The following is a 16925-nucleotide window of genomic DNA, read 5'->3' on the forward strand; positions in this document are numbered from 1 at the left end:
GGCTCTGTTCACAAACACACCCCACAGATCCACAGGACAGCAACACAATTAGACCTAACCAAATCATGAGAAAACAAAAAGATAATTACTTGACATATTGGAGAGAATTTACAAAAAACTGAGCAAAGTAGAATGCTATTTGGCCCTAGACAGAGAGTACACAGTGGTAGAATACCTGACCACTGTGACTGACCCAGGAAAGCTTTGACTATGTACAGACTCAGTGAGCATAGCCTTGCTATTGAGACAGACCTGGCTCTCAAGAGAAGACAGGCTCTGTGCACGATCTCCACAAAATGAGGTGGAAACTGAGCTGCACTTCCTAACCTCCTGACAAATGTATGACCATATTAGAGAGACATATTTCCCTCAGATTCCACAGACCCACAAAGAATTTGTAAACACATCCAATTTTGATAAACTCCCATGTCTTTTGGGTGAAATACCACAGTGTGCCATCACAGCAGCAAGATTTGTGACCTGTTGCCACAAGAACAAGAAAAGGTCAACCAGTGAAAAACAAACACCATTGTAAATGCAACCCATATTTATGCTCATTTATTTTCCCTTTTGTACTTTAACCATTTGCACATCGTTACAACACTGTTTATGGACATAATATGACATTTGAAATGTCTTTATTCTTTTGGAACTTTTGTGAGTGTAATGTTTACTGTCAATCTTCATGGTTTATTTCACTTTTGTTTATCCATTTCACTTCCTTTGGCAATTTAAACATATGTTTCCCTTGCCAATAAAGCCCCTTGAATTGAACTGAGAGGAAGATATATTTAAAAAGAGAGAGGTGGGGTTGGTGGCGCTACTACATTTCTTCTTGTTAGTAAGCTCCATATAAGGATCCCTGTTTTATTAATTTATTTAACTAGGCAAGTCAGTTAAGAACAAATTCTCAGTTACATTGATGGCCTACCCCAGCCCATATGACACTGGGCCAATTGTGCACCGCCCTATGGGACTCCCAATCACAGGTGCTTGTGATACAACCTTGAATTGAACCAGGGTCTGTGAGACGCCTCTAGCACTGAGATGCAGTGCCTTAGACCGCTGCGCCACTTGGGAGCCCTGAGTAGTCACTGGGGGATCCTAAAAAAAATCCTCAAACAATACCAAATACTGGGGCATAACATTCATCCCAAATGACACCCTATTCTCTTATATAGTGCACTAATATTGACCAGGGCCCATAGAGCTCTGGACAGGAGTAGTATACCATTTAGGGAATAGTGTGCCATTTGGTAAATATTTATACCTTGGTAGCTCCATTGGACTGGGCTCAGTCACATCCCAATCATGACCGCTTTTACTGTAAAAATGGCCACATAAAGAGACAAATATATACAAATAAACATGGAATAAACGTCTACTTTCTACGGAGCACACATCCGGTGAATGGTGGACATGTGAGGCCCGAACCGCAATGGGTGGAGCTTGGTGGATATTTGTCCCGCCCTCCAAACTCCGTAGTGACGTAATGGAGGGGGCGTGTGCTGGGACGTTTCCACTAGTTACCACAGCCACAAAGCCTGAATTGGCTTATCGTAAAAGTTAATGAAAACTAAAATTAGAAGGAAAAAAAAAATCGCTTTTTTGATGTTAATTTAACGTTAGGCATAAGGTTAGCAGTGTGGTTAAGGTTAGGGTTAGGTTAAAATAAAATAAAATTTGAAGAAGATACATGTTAGAAATAGGCGGGGTTTATGACTTTGTGGCTGTGATAACTAGTGTCGCAGAAGGAGCACGTCAGACTGCATAAAGGGAATACATGCATCGGGAGAGACGTCGTAGCTAGATATTTCTAACTATTCAAGACCTGTCATAGTCGTCTCGAAACTCAAGTAAGTAGCAAAATAACAGTCTTTAGACAGTATTTATGTGATATTGAGTTTAGCCGATTGCAGTTTTATAGGTAATTTCTATCTAGTTAAAAGGCTACCTACTGTAGCTAGCTAGCCTCCCGGACTACTAGAGGTTGACTTGGCCTCTTCGTTCGTTGTTTCAATATTATCAGGCAGAAGTTACAAGTGAACTGTGTTTAGACTGCATGCAATAATGAATGAATGTTGCTGTGTTGTCAGAGACGATGCACATTATCTAGCTAAGTATTGGTTGGATTTAGCCACTAGAAAGATAGCGCCTGGCTTGACAACACAGTCCAGGGGGCGTCTGCATTTTGTTGTTGTTTTTAACAAACAATTGTACGTAGGAGGTTTCATGGTTTAGTTATATAATCCCTTTTTTACATAAAAAAATATTTGATCTAATTGTCATTTTTGGTACCCCAAAAAAATCTAACATTTTATAATAAATAAAACACTAATATATATATCTTGATTAGACAAGTTTTCACCCCCTAACACAATAGATGTTAGAAGCACCTTTGGCAGCGATTAGCTGTCAGCCTTGCATTGTACAATATTTGATTATTATTATTAGAGTTCTTCAAGCTCTGTCAAGTTGGTTGTTGATCATCGCAAGAAAGATATTTTCAAGTCTTGCTGTAGATTTTTCAAGATGATTTTTAAGTCATACTTGTAACTAGGCCCTTGTGGTTTAGGTTATTGTTCTGCTGAAAGGTGAATTCATCTTCCAGTGTCTGCTGGAAAGGTTTTCCTCCAGGACTTGGCATGTGCTTAGCTCTATTCCGTTCTTTTTTTATCCCCCAAAAAGGCTTGAAAATATATAGTGGTACTCAGTGATGTGTTAAGTTTGATGCTTTGTATTCAGGACAAAAAGGTAATTTCTTAGCCGCATTTCTTGCAGTATTACTTAAGTGCCTTGTTGCAAACAGCATGGATGTTTTGCAATATTTTTTGTTCTGTACAGGCTTCTGTCTTTACACTCTGTCATTTTACATTAGTATAGTGGAGAAACTACAAGGTTGTTGATCCATCCTCAGTTTTCTCCTATCACAGCCATTAAACTCTAACTGTTTTAAAGTCATCATTGGCCTCATGGTGAAATCCGTGAGTGGTTTCCTTCCTCTCCGGCAACTGAGTTAAGACGCCTGTGTATTGACACATCATCCACAGCCTACTTAATAACTTCACCATACTTAGGGATATTCTGCAAGTTTTTTTTTTTTTGGGGGGGGGGTTCTACCAATAGGTGACCTGCTTTGTGAGGCATTGCAAGACTTCACTGGTCTTTGGTTGAATCTGTGCTTGAAATTCAATACTCGATTGAGGGACCATAAAGATAACTTTGTTTTGCGGGTTACAGAGATGGGCTAGTCATTCAATAATTATATATTATCTATTATTTAACACAGGATGAGTCCATGTAACAAATATTATGTGATTTGTTAAGTACATTTTTACTCTTGAACTTATTTAGGTTTGTCATAACAAAGGGGTTGAATACTTATTGACTGAAGACATTTCAGCTTTTTGTTTTTTAGTGGTTCAGCAATGGGAGGGCCTGGGAGGGCTTTATTGCATACAGAAATACTCCTCAGCAGCCCTCCTCCCTCTCCTCAGACGATCCCGCAGGTGAAGAAGCCGGCTGTGGAGGTGCTGGGCTGGCTTGGTTACACCTGGTCTGCGGTTGTGAGCCCGGTTGGATGTACTGCCAAATTCTCTAAAACAGAGTTTGAGGTGGCTTATGGTAGAGGAATGAACATATTAAATGATCTGGCAACAGCTCTGTTGCACATTCCTGCAGTCAGCATGCCACTTGCACACACCCTCTACTTGAGACATCTGTGGCAATGTGTTGTGACTAAACTGCACATTTTTAGAGCAGCCCTTTGTCCCCAGCACAAGGCACCTGTGTAAAGATCATGCTGTTTAATCAGCTTCTTGATATGCCACACCTGTCAGGGGGATGGCTGATGAGAAATGCCCACCAACAGGGATGTAAGCACTTTTTTTTCACACTATTTCAGCGAAATAAGCTTTTTGTTTATATGGAACATTTCTGGGCTCTTTTATTTCAGCTCATGAAATGTGGCACCAACACTTTACATGTTGCATTTATATTTCTGTTCAGTAATACAAACACAATTCCACTTTGACATAATGTGGTATTTTTGTTTAGATCAGTGACACCAAATATACATTTTAATCAGAGGAATGTTTCCTCTTAAGGTGCTGACCTCTACGAGCCAGAATGTTGAATAAAATGTATTATTTTAAATAACATACTTTACCGGTTGTCCTATACAGTTCACCTTTTTTGGAGGAATGTAAGATGAATTATAATTACGACTTATAATGTAAGATGACTTATAATGTAAGATGAATTATAATTACGTCACCTTTTCAAAGGGCTGGTAAATGCATTCAGATTCTGATCACCTGAAGTATTATCACAAGATGAAAATACTATCTGAGCTTGTTGACATGGTTCAGGTGATATGAATGCACCATCGCTTTTGAAAAGTTGATGTAATTATACTTTTCTGTGGATATCTTTTACATTTTTTTTTTTTTACATGTATAAAAGGTGCCGGGAAAATGTTTGAATTATTACCTTTTTATTTTACTAGGCAAATCAGTTAAAGAACAAATTCTTATTTTCAATGACGGCCTAGGAACAGTGGGTTAACTGCCTGTTCAGGGGCAGAACGACAGATTTGTACCTTGTCAGCTCTGGGGTTTGAACTTGCAACCTTGCGGTTACTAGTCCAATGCTCTAACCACTAGGCTACCTGCCGCCCCTACACTCTAACCACTAGGCTACCCTGCCGCCCCTACACTCTAACCACTAGGCTACCTGCCGTCCCTACACTCTAACCACTAGGCTACCTGCCGCCCCTACACTTTAACCACTAGGCTACCTGTTTGTCCCTACACTCTAACCACTAGGCTACCTGCCGCCCCAGTGGGTTAACTCTAACCACTAGGCTACCTGCCGCCCCTACACTCTAACACACTATGCTACCTGCCGCCCCTACACTCTAACCACTAGGCTACCTGCGCCCTACACTCTAACCACTAGGCTACCTGCCGTCCCTACACTCTAACCACTAGGCTACCTGCCGTCACTACACTCTAACCACTAGGCTACCTGCCGCCCCTACACTCTAACCACTAGGCTACCTACCGCCACTACACTCTAACCACTAGGCTATCTGCCTCCCCTACACTCTAACCACTAGGCTACCCTGCCGCCCCTACACTCTAACCACTAGGCTACCCTGCCGCCCCTACACTCTAACCACTAGGCTACCCTGCCGCCCTACACTCTAACCACTAGGCTACCCTGCCGCCCCTACACTCTAACCACTAGGCTACCTGCCGTCCCTACACTCTAACCACTAGGCTACCCTGCCGCCCCTACACTCTAACCACTAGGCTACCCTGCCGCCCCTACACTCTAACCACTAGGCTACCCTAGTGGTTAGAGCACCAAATATCTTAGTTTGGCAGCCAGCCGACGCACAAGGAAGGCTTTACTGAGCCACACGGGACAGCAGCAGTTAGTAGCAAGGCCGGCGCGCGTTGCGGTGAAGGCCGGCGCGCGTTGCGGTGAAGGCCGGCGCGCGTTGCGGTGAAGGCCGGCGCGCGTTGCGGTGAAGGCCGGCGCGCGTTGCGGTGAAGGCCGGCGCGCGTTGCGGTGAAGGCCGGCGCGCGTTGCGGTGAAGGCCGGCGCGCGTTGCGGTGAAGGCCGGCGCGCGTTGCGGTGAAGGCCGGCGCGCGCGTAGGAGTAGGCCTAGCGGGAGGATCTAGAGGTAATGGGGGAGGAATGTTTTTTAAAGAGTAATTCTTGGATTCCCTGAACCCATTGGTCTGGTAGAGAAGGGCTCTAGCAGAACGATGAAGGAAGTAGTGCCCTGTGTGTATACACACACACCACACACACACACACACACACAGAATCCTGGCAGGATGAAAACAGGTAGTATGCATGGCCCCAGTCGGTTAAAAATAATTGCCCCACAATACAGCTCTGAGCTCCCATCCTGATGGGGATTTCACAGATCAAGTGTAAAAGCTCTCTTGTTAAAATATTATTTTCCACCACACACATTTCCTAAAGCCCAGGTGTGCTACGCTCACAGCAAACAGGCTCACAGCAAACTGGTGTCCTATGAGGAGTTGAGAGGATAAACTGCTGTGTGTGCATGTCTGTCTGTTTTGTTTGTGTGTGTCTGTCTGGCTTCTTGACATTCCTGTCAGCATCGCCTCTGGACCCCAGCCACGCAGAAAGGCTAACTTGCTCTCTTAAAAAAAAAAAAAAAATGTTTTATTATGTTGCTAGGTGACAAACCATAACATGAGATGTGCTTGTCATTTCCGTTGGACAGGATATTTCAGGGTCTCTTGTGCTGGTGCTAATATATAAGCTCTATTGCTTATTAAATCCCCATTACTGGTTTGATGCTCTGTTGGTGAAGGAGCTCTATGGACCATGTCCCAAATAGAGCCCTATTCCCTATGCAGTGCATTACTGGTTTGATGCTCTGTCGGTGAGGGCGCTCTATGGACCATGTCCCAAATAGAGTCCTATTCCCTATGCAGTGCATTACTGGAGGGCCCATAGTGCTCTGGTCAAAATTAATGCACTATGTACAGTTGAAGTCGAATGTTTACATACACCATAGCCAAGTAAATTTATGCTCAGTTTTTCACAGTTCCTGACACTTTAATCCTAAAATTCCCTGTCTTAGGTCAGTTAGGATCACCACTTTATTTTAAGAATGTGAAATGTCAGAATAATAGTAGTGATTAATTTCAGCTTTTATTTCTTTCATCACATTCCAAGTGGGTCAGAAATTGCTTAACTTGGGTCAAATGTTTCGGGTAGCCTTCCACAAGCTTCCCACAATAAGTTTGGTGAATTTTGGTCTATTCATCCTGACAGAGCTGGTGTAACTGAGTCAGGTATGTAGGCCTCCTTGCTAGCACACAATTTTTCAGTTCTGCCCACAAATTTTCTATAGGATTGAATATATCCACATAATTTTTTGCCTCATGATGCCATCTATTTTGTGAAGTGCACCAGTCCCTCCTTCAGCAAAGCACCTCCACAACATGATGCTGCCACCCCCTGTGCTTCACGTTTGGGATGGTGGTCTTTGGCTTGCAAGCCTCCCCCTTTTTCCTCCAAACATAACGATGGTCATTATGGCCAAATTGTTATATTTGTGTTTCATCAGACCAGAGGACATTTCTCCAAAAAGTACGACCTTTGTCCTCATGTGCAGTTGCAAACCGTAGTCTGACTTTTTAATGGCGGTTTTGGAGCAGTGGCTTCTCCCTTGCTGAGCGGCCTTTCAGGTTATGTCGATATAGGACTCGTTTAACTGTGGATAGAGATACTTTTGTGCCCGTTTCCTCCAGCATCTTCACAAGGTCCTTTGCTGCTGTTCTGGGATTGATTTGCTCTTTTTGCACCAAAGTACGTTCATCTCTAGGAGACAGAACGAGTCTCCTTCCTGAGCGGTATGGCGGCTGCGTGGTCCCATGGTGTTTATACTTGCATACTATTGTTTGTACAGATGAATGTGGTACCTTCAGGCGTTTGGAAATTGCTCCCAACAATGAACCAGACTTCAATTGTTTTTCTGAGGTCTTGGCTGATTTCTTTTGATTTTCCCATGATGACAAGCAAAGAAGCACTGAGTTTGAAGGTAGGCCTTGAAATACATCCACAGGTACACCTCCAATTGACTCAAATGATGTCAATTAGCCTATCAGAAGCTTCTAAAGCTATGACATTTAATGAAATTTTCCAAGCTGTTTTCCAAGCAGTCAACTTGGTGTATGTAAAATTGTGATACATTGAATTATAAGTGAAATAATCTGTCTGTAAACAATTGTTGGAAAAATGACTTGTGTCATGCACAAAGTAGGTGTCCTAACCGACTTGCCAAAACTATAGTTTGTTAACAAGAAATTTGTGGAGTGGTTAAAAAACGAGTTTTAATGACTCCAACCTAAGTGTATGTAGACTAGTTTTAATGACTCCAACCTAAGTGTATGTAGACTAGTTTTAATGACTCCAACCTAAGTGTATGTAGACTAGTTTTAATGACTCCAACCTAAGTGTATGTAGACTAGTTTTAATGACTCCAACCTAAGTGTATGTAGACTAGTTTTAATGACTCCAACCTAAGTGTATGTAAACTTCAGACTTTAACAGTAGTTCTATCTTGGATGTCTCTGTAGCTGGAAGACGGCTGCTATAGTCGACTCAACGACATTCAGCCAGGAATGACTTTTTCTTTTCTTGAAGGGATGGTCGTATGGCCGGTACGTGATTAAGCAGTAAAGTCTGAGGGGGTGTGGTATATGGCCCAATATTCCACTGCTAAGAGCTGTTTTTATATATGACGCAACGCGGAGTGCCTGGACACAGCCCTTAGCCCTATATTGGCCATATACCACAAACCCAGAGGTGCCTTATTGCTATTTTATAAGCTGGTTACCAGCTTGATTAGAACAGTAAATAAATGTGTTGTCATACTCATGATATATGGTCTGATATACCACGGCTGTCAGCCAATCAGCATTCAGGGCTGGAACCACCCAGTTTTATAATTACAAAATAATTTGCATATTGACTGCAAGATGCCCAATCAGGGGCCTCCCCAGTGGTGCAGTGGTCTAAGGCCTGGACTCGAACTAGGATGTAGGGGCGCACACTTGGCCCAGCGTCATCCAGGTTAGGGGATGGTTTGTCCGGCCAGGATGTCCTTGTCCCACTGCGCATCCTAGGATCTGTTATAGTAGCAGGAACACAAGGCCTGCTGGGGTAGGGAGAGGATATACCGGGCACATGCACACTGACGCGGTCGCACCTTGTTTCCTCTGACACATTGGTGCGGCTGGCTTCCGGGTTAAGAGGGTGTTGTGTCAAGAAGCAGTGCGTCTTGGTTGGGTTGCGTTTCGGATGACGCACAGCTCTCGACCTTGGCCTCTCCCGAGTTCATACGGGAGTTGCAACGATGGGACAAGACTGTAACTACCAATTGGCTATCACAAAATTGTGTAGAAAAAAGGGGTAAAAAAACAAATTAGAAGCCCAAACCGATTTTTATTTGACTAAAACATAATTTCAAACCTTGCTTAAATTTGTATCGGATCACGTCTCTCCGTGTGGGAATACTTTGGAACAGATTTCTTAAAACCTCTTATGGATCTGACCCTTTTTTTTCCTCTTCAGTTTTCGCCTAAAATGACACCCAAATCGAACTGCCTGTAGCTCAGGAGCTGAAGCAAGGAAATACATATTCTTGATACTATTTGAAAGGAAACAATTAAGTTTTTCGGAAATGTGAAGTCAATGTAGGAGAAGATAGTACATTAGATCTGGTAAAAGAGAATTCAAAGGAAAAAAACATCTGTTTTAAAGTACCTTCATTGACATACAAGAGAAAGTCCATAATGTATTATTCCAGCCCAGGTGCAATTTAGATTTTGGCCACTTGATGGCAGCAGTGTATGTGCAAAGCTTTAGACTGATCCAATGAACCATTCAATGTCTGTTCAAAATGTTGTATCAAGACTACCCAAATGTGCCTAATTGTTTAAAAAAAATACATTTAAGTTCATAATTGTGCACTCTCGTCAAACAATGGCATGGTATTCTTTCACTGTTATAGTTACTGTAAATTGGACAGTGCAGTTAGATTAACAAGAATTTAAGCTTTCTGCTTTCTTTAAGCTTTCTTTCATATCAGACATGTCTATGTCCTGGGACTTTTTTGGGTTACTTACAACCTCATGCTAATCACATTAGCCTACATTAGTTCAACCGTCCTGCCGGTGGGATCCCGATCCTCTCCCTACCCCAGCAGGCCTTGTGTTCCTGCTACTATAGCAGATCCTCTCCCTACCCCACCGGGCCATGTGTCCCTGCTACTATAGTAGATCCTACCCCACCAGGCCTTGTGGCCCTGCTACTATAGTAGATCCTACCCCACCAGGCCTTGTGGCCCTGCTACTATAGTAGATCCTCACCTGTCTCTCTGTCCTGTTTAAACAGCACCTCTCCTAATGCCCTTAGACCCTGTCCCCGTTATCATGGACTACCGGTCGTCCAATTAGCATATTCTGCGTGGTTGTTATTATAATTTTTCTTCTTCTGCTGAATCAGTGAGTGTGACAGTCAGGGCCTGGATCGGTAATGGAATATCGACAGGTGGCTTCGACCTCGGAGGGCATGATGCATTGAGGAGGGTGTGTGTGTGTGTGTGTGTGTGTGTGTGTGTGTGTGTGTGTGTCACGAATAAACCTCTCCACCCGTGGGTCTGTGTATAGATCACAGGAATACTGGAGCCACAGAGACATCACAAGGGGGACCTCTCTTTTAATTGTTAATCATCTTTCCGTGACACCGGAACAAATTTTAAATGAGTCATGTTCCAAATGAAGTTTTAGAGATTTAGCCTAGCCCAAGCACTGTTACGAATTGGTTTGCTGTGACCTGACCACCAGCTCATCTAAAGGTTTGGCTGCAATCCCAAACGGCTCCCTAATATAGGCAACTACTTTTCACCAGAGGCGTATCGGGAGCCATTGGGATACATTCTTTCACCTGTGTTGTTTCATTTAAATTGATAAGGAATCCAGTACATTATTTTAAAAAGCTATTGGCAGGGTAGCCTAGTGGTTAGAGCGTTGGACTAGTAACTGGAAGGTTGCAAGTTCAAACCCCCTACCTGACAAGGCACAAATCTGTCGTTCTGCCCCTGAACAAGGCAGTTAACCCACTGTTCCTAGGCCGTCATTGAAAATAAGAAATTGTTCTTAACTGACTTGCCTAGTTAAATAAAGGTAAAAAAAATTTAAAAAAAGCAATTGATTGGCTAGCAAAGGCAAAAGGGTTGGTATTGTGTGTCAAATTTAATTTGTCACGTATTGTAAACATATGTAGACTAACCGTGATTGGCTTATTTAAGGGCCCTTCCCGACAATGCAGGGGGACAAAACTGACATCACAACTATGAAATGTTGTTGTTTCTTATGGTAACCAAAAAAAGTGTTATACAAATCAAAATATAGTTTATATTTGAGATTCTTTAAAGTAGCCTCCCATTGCCTTGACAGCTTGGTCTTCTCTCAACCAGCTTCACCTGGAATGTTTTACATTTTTTATTGTAGGTAGGGGTAAAGTGACTGGGCAACAGGATGATATTTTCGGTCATAGGAAACGATGGCAAAAACATGATGCAAAACCTGCTGGTGAAACCTGTGCAAAATTCGGCGCAAATGTTTAAAAAAACGTTTTATGCACAATAGCAGAATTGTTCAAGAGCCTATAAAACAGCTGCTATTCCCTCTAGCACCACTCTTTTAGTGTGTGTGTTAACTCTGCACAAAGTAATGCCACCACTGTAGAACACGTGTTTTTTTTAAGGTTCTTTTTAGACGGTTAATTAGTTTCTGGAAGAAATGTTTCTAAATCCTGACCCCCAGGGCAAAGCGGGGATGGGGGGATGGGGTGCTGTGTCGCAGTCATAGGCCCAGAAGACATTTTTCGGAGGGGAGTCAACGTGTACACGAAGGCCAGAGGACTTTATTTTTAGGTTCTATTATATTCATCTGTTAATTCTGGTGGAGGAGCATGTGCTGCGGGGAGATGGGGATATGGTGTGTCGCAGTACTAGGCCCAGCGCAGTTGGCACCAATAAATCTATGCTTGGTACACCACGTGGCTTTCAAACGCAAAGGACTGTCTGCTATGAATATCCCACTTCATTGTTGACAGATTTTATTTGATGAATAATGAGCAATTCATTTGACAACTTTTTAGATGGGATGAGTAGCAGTTACGGCTCTCTGATGGGATTATGAGTAGCAGTTACGGCTCTCTGATGGGATTATGAGTAGCAGTTACGGCTCTCTGATGGGATTATGAGTAGCAGTTACAGCTCTCTGGTGGGATTATGAGTAGCAGTTACAGCTCTCTGATGGGATTATGAGTAGCAGTTACAGCTCTCTGGTGGGATTATGAGTAGCAGTTACAGCTCTCTGGTGGGATTATGAGTAGCAGTTACGGCTCTCTGATGGGATTATGAGTAGCAGTTACGGCTCTCTGATGGGATTATGAGTAGCAGTTACAGCTCTCTGATGGGATTATGAGTAGCAGTTACAGCTCTCTGGTGGGATTATGAGTAGTAGTTACGGCTCTCTGGTGGGATTATGAGTAGCAGTTACGGCTCTCTGATGGGATTATGAGTAGCAGTTACAGCTCTCTGGTTGGATTATGAGTAGCAGTTACGGCTCTCTGATGGGATTATGAGTTGCAGCTCTCTGATGGGATTATGAGTAGCAGTTACGGCTCTCTGATGGGATTATGAGTAGCAGTTACGGCTCTCTGATGGGATTATGAGTAGCAGTTACGGCTCTCTGATGGGATTATGAGTAGCAGTTACGGCTCTCTGATGGGATTATGAGTAGCAGTTACGGCTCTCTGATGGGATTATGAGTAGCAGTTACGGCTCTCTGATGGGATTATGAGTAGCAGTTACGGCTCTCTGATGGGATTATGAGTAGCAGTTACAGCTCTCTGGTTGGGATTATGAGTAGCAGTTACGGCTCTCTGATGGGATTATGAGTTGCAGCTCTCTGATGGGATTATGAGTAGCAGTTACGGCTCTCTGATGGGATTATGAGTAGCAGTTACGGCTCTCTGATGGGATTATGAGTAGCAGTTACGGCTCTCTGATGGGATTATGAGTTGCAGCTCTCTGATGGGATTATGAGTAGCAGTTACGGCTCTCTGATGGGATTATGAGTAGCAGTTACGGCTCTCTGATGGGATTATGAGTAGCAGTTACGGCTCTCTGGTGGGATTATGAGTAGTAGTTACAGCTCTCTGGTGGGATTATGAGTAGCAGTTACGGCTCTGGTTGGATTATGAGTAGCAGTTACGGCTCTCTGATGGGATTATGAGTAGCAGTTACGGCTCTCTGATGGGATTATGAGTAGCAGTTACAGCTCTCTGATGGGATTATGAGTAGCAGTTACAGCTCTCTGATGGGATTATGAGTAGCAGTTACAGCTCTCTGGTTGGATTATGAGTAGCAGTTACGGCTCTCTGATGGGATTATGAGTTGCAGCTCTCTGATGGGATTATGAGTAGCAGTTACGGCTCTCTGATGGGATTATGAGTAGCAATTACGGCTCTCTGATGGGATTATGAGTTGCAGCTCTCTGATGGGATTATGAGTAGCAGTTACAGCTCTCTGATGGGATTATGAGTAGCAGTTACAGCTCTCTGATGGGATTATGAGTAGCAGTTACAGCTCTCTGATGGGATTATGAGTAGCAGTTACGGCTCTCTGATGGGATTATGAGTAGCTCTCTGAGGGATTATGAGCTCTCTGATGGGATTATGAGTAGCAGTTACAGCTCTCTGGTTGGATTATGAGTAGCAGTTACGGCTCTCTGATGGGATTATGAGTAGCAGTTACGGCTCTCTGGTTGGATTATGAGTAGCAGTTACGGCTCTCTGATGGGATTATGAGTTGCAGCTCTCTGATGGGATTATGAGTAGCAGTTACGGCTCTCTGATGGGATTATGAGTAGCATTATGAGTAGCAGTTACGGCTCTCTGATGGGATTATGAGTAGCAGTTACGGCTCTCTGATGGGATTATGAGTAGCATGGGATTATGTTACGGCTCTCTGATGGGATTATGAGTAGCAGTTACAGCTCTCTGATGGGATTATGAGTAGCAGTTACAGCTCTCTGATGGGATTATGAGTAGCAGTTACGGCTCTCTGATGGGATTATGAGTAGCAGTTACGGCTCTCTGATGGGATTATGAGTAGCAGTTACAGCTCTCTGATGGGATTATGAGTAGCAGTTACGGCTCTCTGATGGGATTATGAGTAGCAGTTACGGCTCTCTGATGGGATTATGAGTAGCAGTTACAGCTCTCTGGTGGGATTATGAGTAGCAGTTACGGCTCTCTGATGGGATTATGAGTAGCAGTTACAGCTCTCTGATGGGATTATGAGTAGCAGTTACGGCTCTCTGATGGGATTATGAGTAGCAGTTACGGCTCTCTGATGGGATTATGTTTCAAAGTCTTTGGATGTGTTTAGTCATATACAGCTATTTGGGGAATAGTGTCTTTTTAAATATATTCCCCCCCAAAAAATGTATTGTAAAGACCTACCTTTCTATTTCTGGTGTGTCCATGACATTTGATAAACATTTAACAATGTTACAAGTCACATCTCCATGTGAGAGAAATTCGTGCACCTCTCGTTTACATTTCTCGCTCTCTCGCTCTCTCCAGAATGTACCGCTTGCGGGCGTTGTCGGCGGTAGCATTGGGGCTGGTGCAGTTGTCACGTCGTTACCAGGGTGAGGCTGTGAGGGGCGGGGCCAGTAAGAGGAGACTGATGCTAGCAGCTCTGGCGGGCGTGACCGGGGCCTCAGCCAGCGCTGGACTGCTCTGGACCAGGTATGCACACACACACACACACGTGTGACTTCTTGACCTCTACACTATCTGATTATAACTCATGTGGTGATCTGTGTTTTGGGTCAATTCTATTTCAATTCAACATTTTGTTATTTAGCACACTCTCTTATCCAGAGTAATTTACAGTTAGTGCATTGGTCTTAAGATAGCTAGGTGGGACAACCACATATCAGGTATAGCTACATGGAGGAAAAATGCACTTACTATCAGTAAAGTCAGACTGGGGGGTTTAGAAGAGCTGCCCCCCCCCGTAGGAGTGGGACGGCCAAGAGACCAGAGGTGGCAGAGCGGAGACCAACTCAGGTTAGGGTGTAGGGTTTGAGCGTAGCCTGAAGGTAGGGAGGGGGCAGTTCCTCTTGCTGTTCCGTCGGGAAGCAACAAGGTCTTGTAGTGGATGTGAGCTTCAACTGGAAGTCAGTGGAGTGTGAGGAGGAGCGGGTAGACATGGGAGAACTCAGAGAGGTTGAATAGCAGGCGGGCTGCTGCATTCTGGATCAATTGCAGAGGTTTGATGGCACAAGTGGGGGAGCCCAGCCAACAGCGAGTTGCAGAATTCCAGATGGGCGAGGACAAGTTCCTGGATTTGGACCTGCGCTGCTTCCTGTGTGCGGTAGTGTCGTACTATACGGATGTTGTTGAGCATGAACCTGCAGGAGCAGGAAGGTTGCGAGTTCGAATCCCCGAGCTGACGAGGTACAAATCTGTCTTTCTGCCCCTGAACAAGGCAGTTAACCCACTGTTCCCAGACCAGTTAAACCCACTGTTCCCAGACCAGTTAACCCCACTGTTCCCAGACCAGTTAACCCCACTGTTCCCAGACCAGTTAACCCCACTGTTCCCAGACCAGTTAACCCCACTGTTCCCAGACCAGTTAACCCCACTGTTCCCAGACCAGTTAACCCCACTGTTCCCAGACCAGTTAACCCCACTGTTCCCAGACCAGTTAACCCCACTGTTCCCAGACCAGTTAACCCCACTGTTCCCAGACCAGTTAACCCCACTGTTCCCAGACCAGTTAACCCCACTGTTCCCAGACCAGTTAACCCCACTGTTCCCAGACCAGTTAACCCCACTGTTCCCAGACCAGTTAACCCCACTGTTCCCAGACCAGTTAACCCCACTGTTCCCAGACCAGTTAACCCCACTGTTCCCAGACCAGTTAACCCCACTGTTCCCAGACCAGTTAACCCCACTGTTCCCAGACCAGTTAACCCCACTGTTCCCAGACCAGTTAACCCCACTGTTCCCAGACCAGTTAACCCCACTGTTCCCAGACCAGTTAACCCCACTGTTCCCAGACCAGTTAACCCCACTGTTCAGAGGCCGTCATTGGAAATAAGAATTAGTTCTTAACTGACTTGTTAAATAAAAGGTTCAATAAAGGTTAAAAAAAATAAAAGGAGCGGGGTCACTGCTTTAATGTCTGCAGAGAACGGGGTGTTGTCCAGTGTCACACCAATGTTCTTTGCACTCTGGGAGGGCGACACTGGAGTGGCGAAGGTGTTTGTTGTGGGTAGGCCTTCCCCCGGGAGGTAGAGCAGCTTGAGTTCGAGGTGGTGGGCCGACATCCAGGTTGCGATATCTGCCAGGCACGCAGAGCTGCATGTCGCCATCTGAGTGTCAGAAGAGGGGGGGAGGAGAGAAGTAGTGGAGTGTCATCTGCATAGTAATGATCGGAGAGACAATGTGAGGATATGACTGAGCTGAGTGACTTGGTGTATAGAGAGAAGAGGGCCTAGAACCGAGCCTTGGGGTACACCAGCAGTGTGTGTGTGGTCCAGACACAGATCCTGTGGTAGGAGCAGCCTGCCAGGTACGATGTAGAGTCTGCAGCGTCTGAGACGTCCAGCCCTGAGAGGGTGGAGAGGAGGATCTGATAGAGCCTGAGACGTCCAGCGCTGAGAGGGTGGAGAGGAGGATCTGATAGGGGCTGGACATCTCAGGCTCTGAGAGGGTGGAGAGGAGGACCTGATCTGGTTGTGTCGAAGGCAGCGGATAGCTGTTCAGACCTCACTAGTCGCAGGATGTCATCTGGTGAGGAAGAGGTCAAAGCGTAGCGTCGTTCTGTGTGATTGAGACCAGTGGACTCAATAGGCTGAGTGGATGAGGAGCAGATGTCGTCAACCTTTTTTCTTTGAACGTGATTGAGAAAGTCGTCCGCAAGAGGGAGAAGGTGGAAAATAGTTTCCTGGGGTTCGAGGCAGAAGCTTTAAATTAGTGTTAGAAATTGGCTTTAGCAGTGGATACAGAGGAAGAGAAGGATAAAAGGATGATGGGTCCTCCGGAAGTTTAGTTTTTCCTCCGTTTTCACTCAGTTGCTCGCAGCCCTGTTTTGTAACCTAGCAATGAGTCACGCAGCCACAGAGCAGGATGGGAGGGCCGGCACGGCCAGGAGGGAAAGGGGACAGTACGAGTCATAGTATGCGGAAAGGGAGGATAGTTGGGTCGAAGAGACAGACTCGGGAGACAGGAGGATTTATCAGAAGGGAGAGATTGAAGATTGCAACGGTGCATGAACA

General features: G+C 44.7%; 1 protein-coding gene across 11 annotated transcripts in view; it reads left to right on the forward strand.

Moving 5' to 3' along the window:
- The first annotated feature begins 1733 nt into the window (after positions 1–1733).
- The window catches only part of micu1 (mitochondrial calcium uptake 1), a 121534-nt gene continuing 106342 nt past the window's right edge, over positions 1734–16925 (forward strand). For 10 of the 11 annotated variants that reach the window (XM_042301388.1, XM_042301389.1, XM_042301392.1 and 7 more), the window contains exon 1: positions 14218–14385. In XM_042301388.1, the coding sequence (XP_042157322.1) occupies positions 14219–14385 (167 nt within the window). In that variant the 5' untranslated portion in view covers position 14218. Of the gene's footprint in view, positions 1857–14217; positions 14386–16925 lie in introns of those variants that run through there. The other variant, XM_042301387.1, reaches the window with a different exon arrangement.

Source organism: Oncorhynchus tshawytscha, linkage group LG19 (genome assembly GCF_018296145.1).
Source record: "Oncorhynchus tshawytscha isolate Ot180627B linkage group LG19, Otsh_v2.0, whole genome shotgun sequence".
In the NCBI taxonomy this organism is placed as follows: Eukaryota; Metazoa; Chordata; class Actinopteri; order Salmoniformes; family Salmonidae; genus Oncorhynchus; species Oncorhynchus tshawytscha.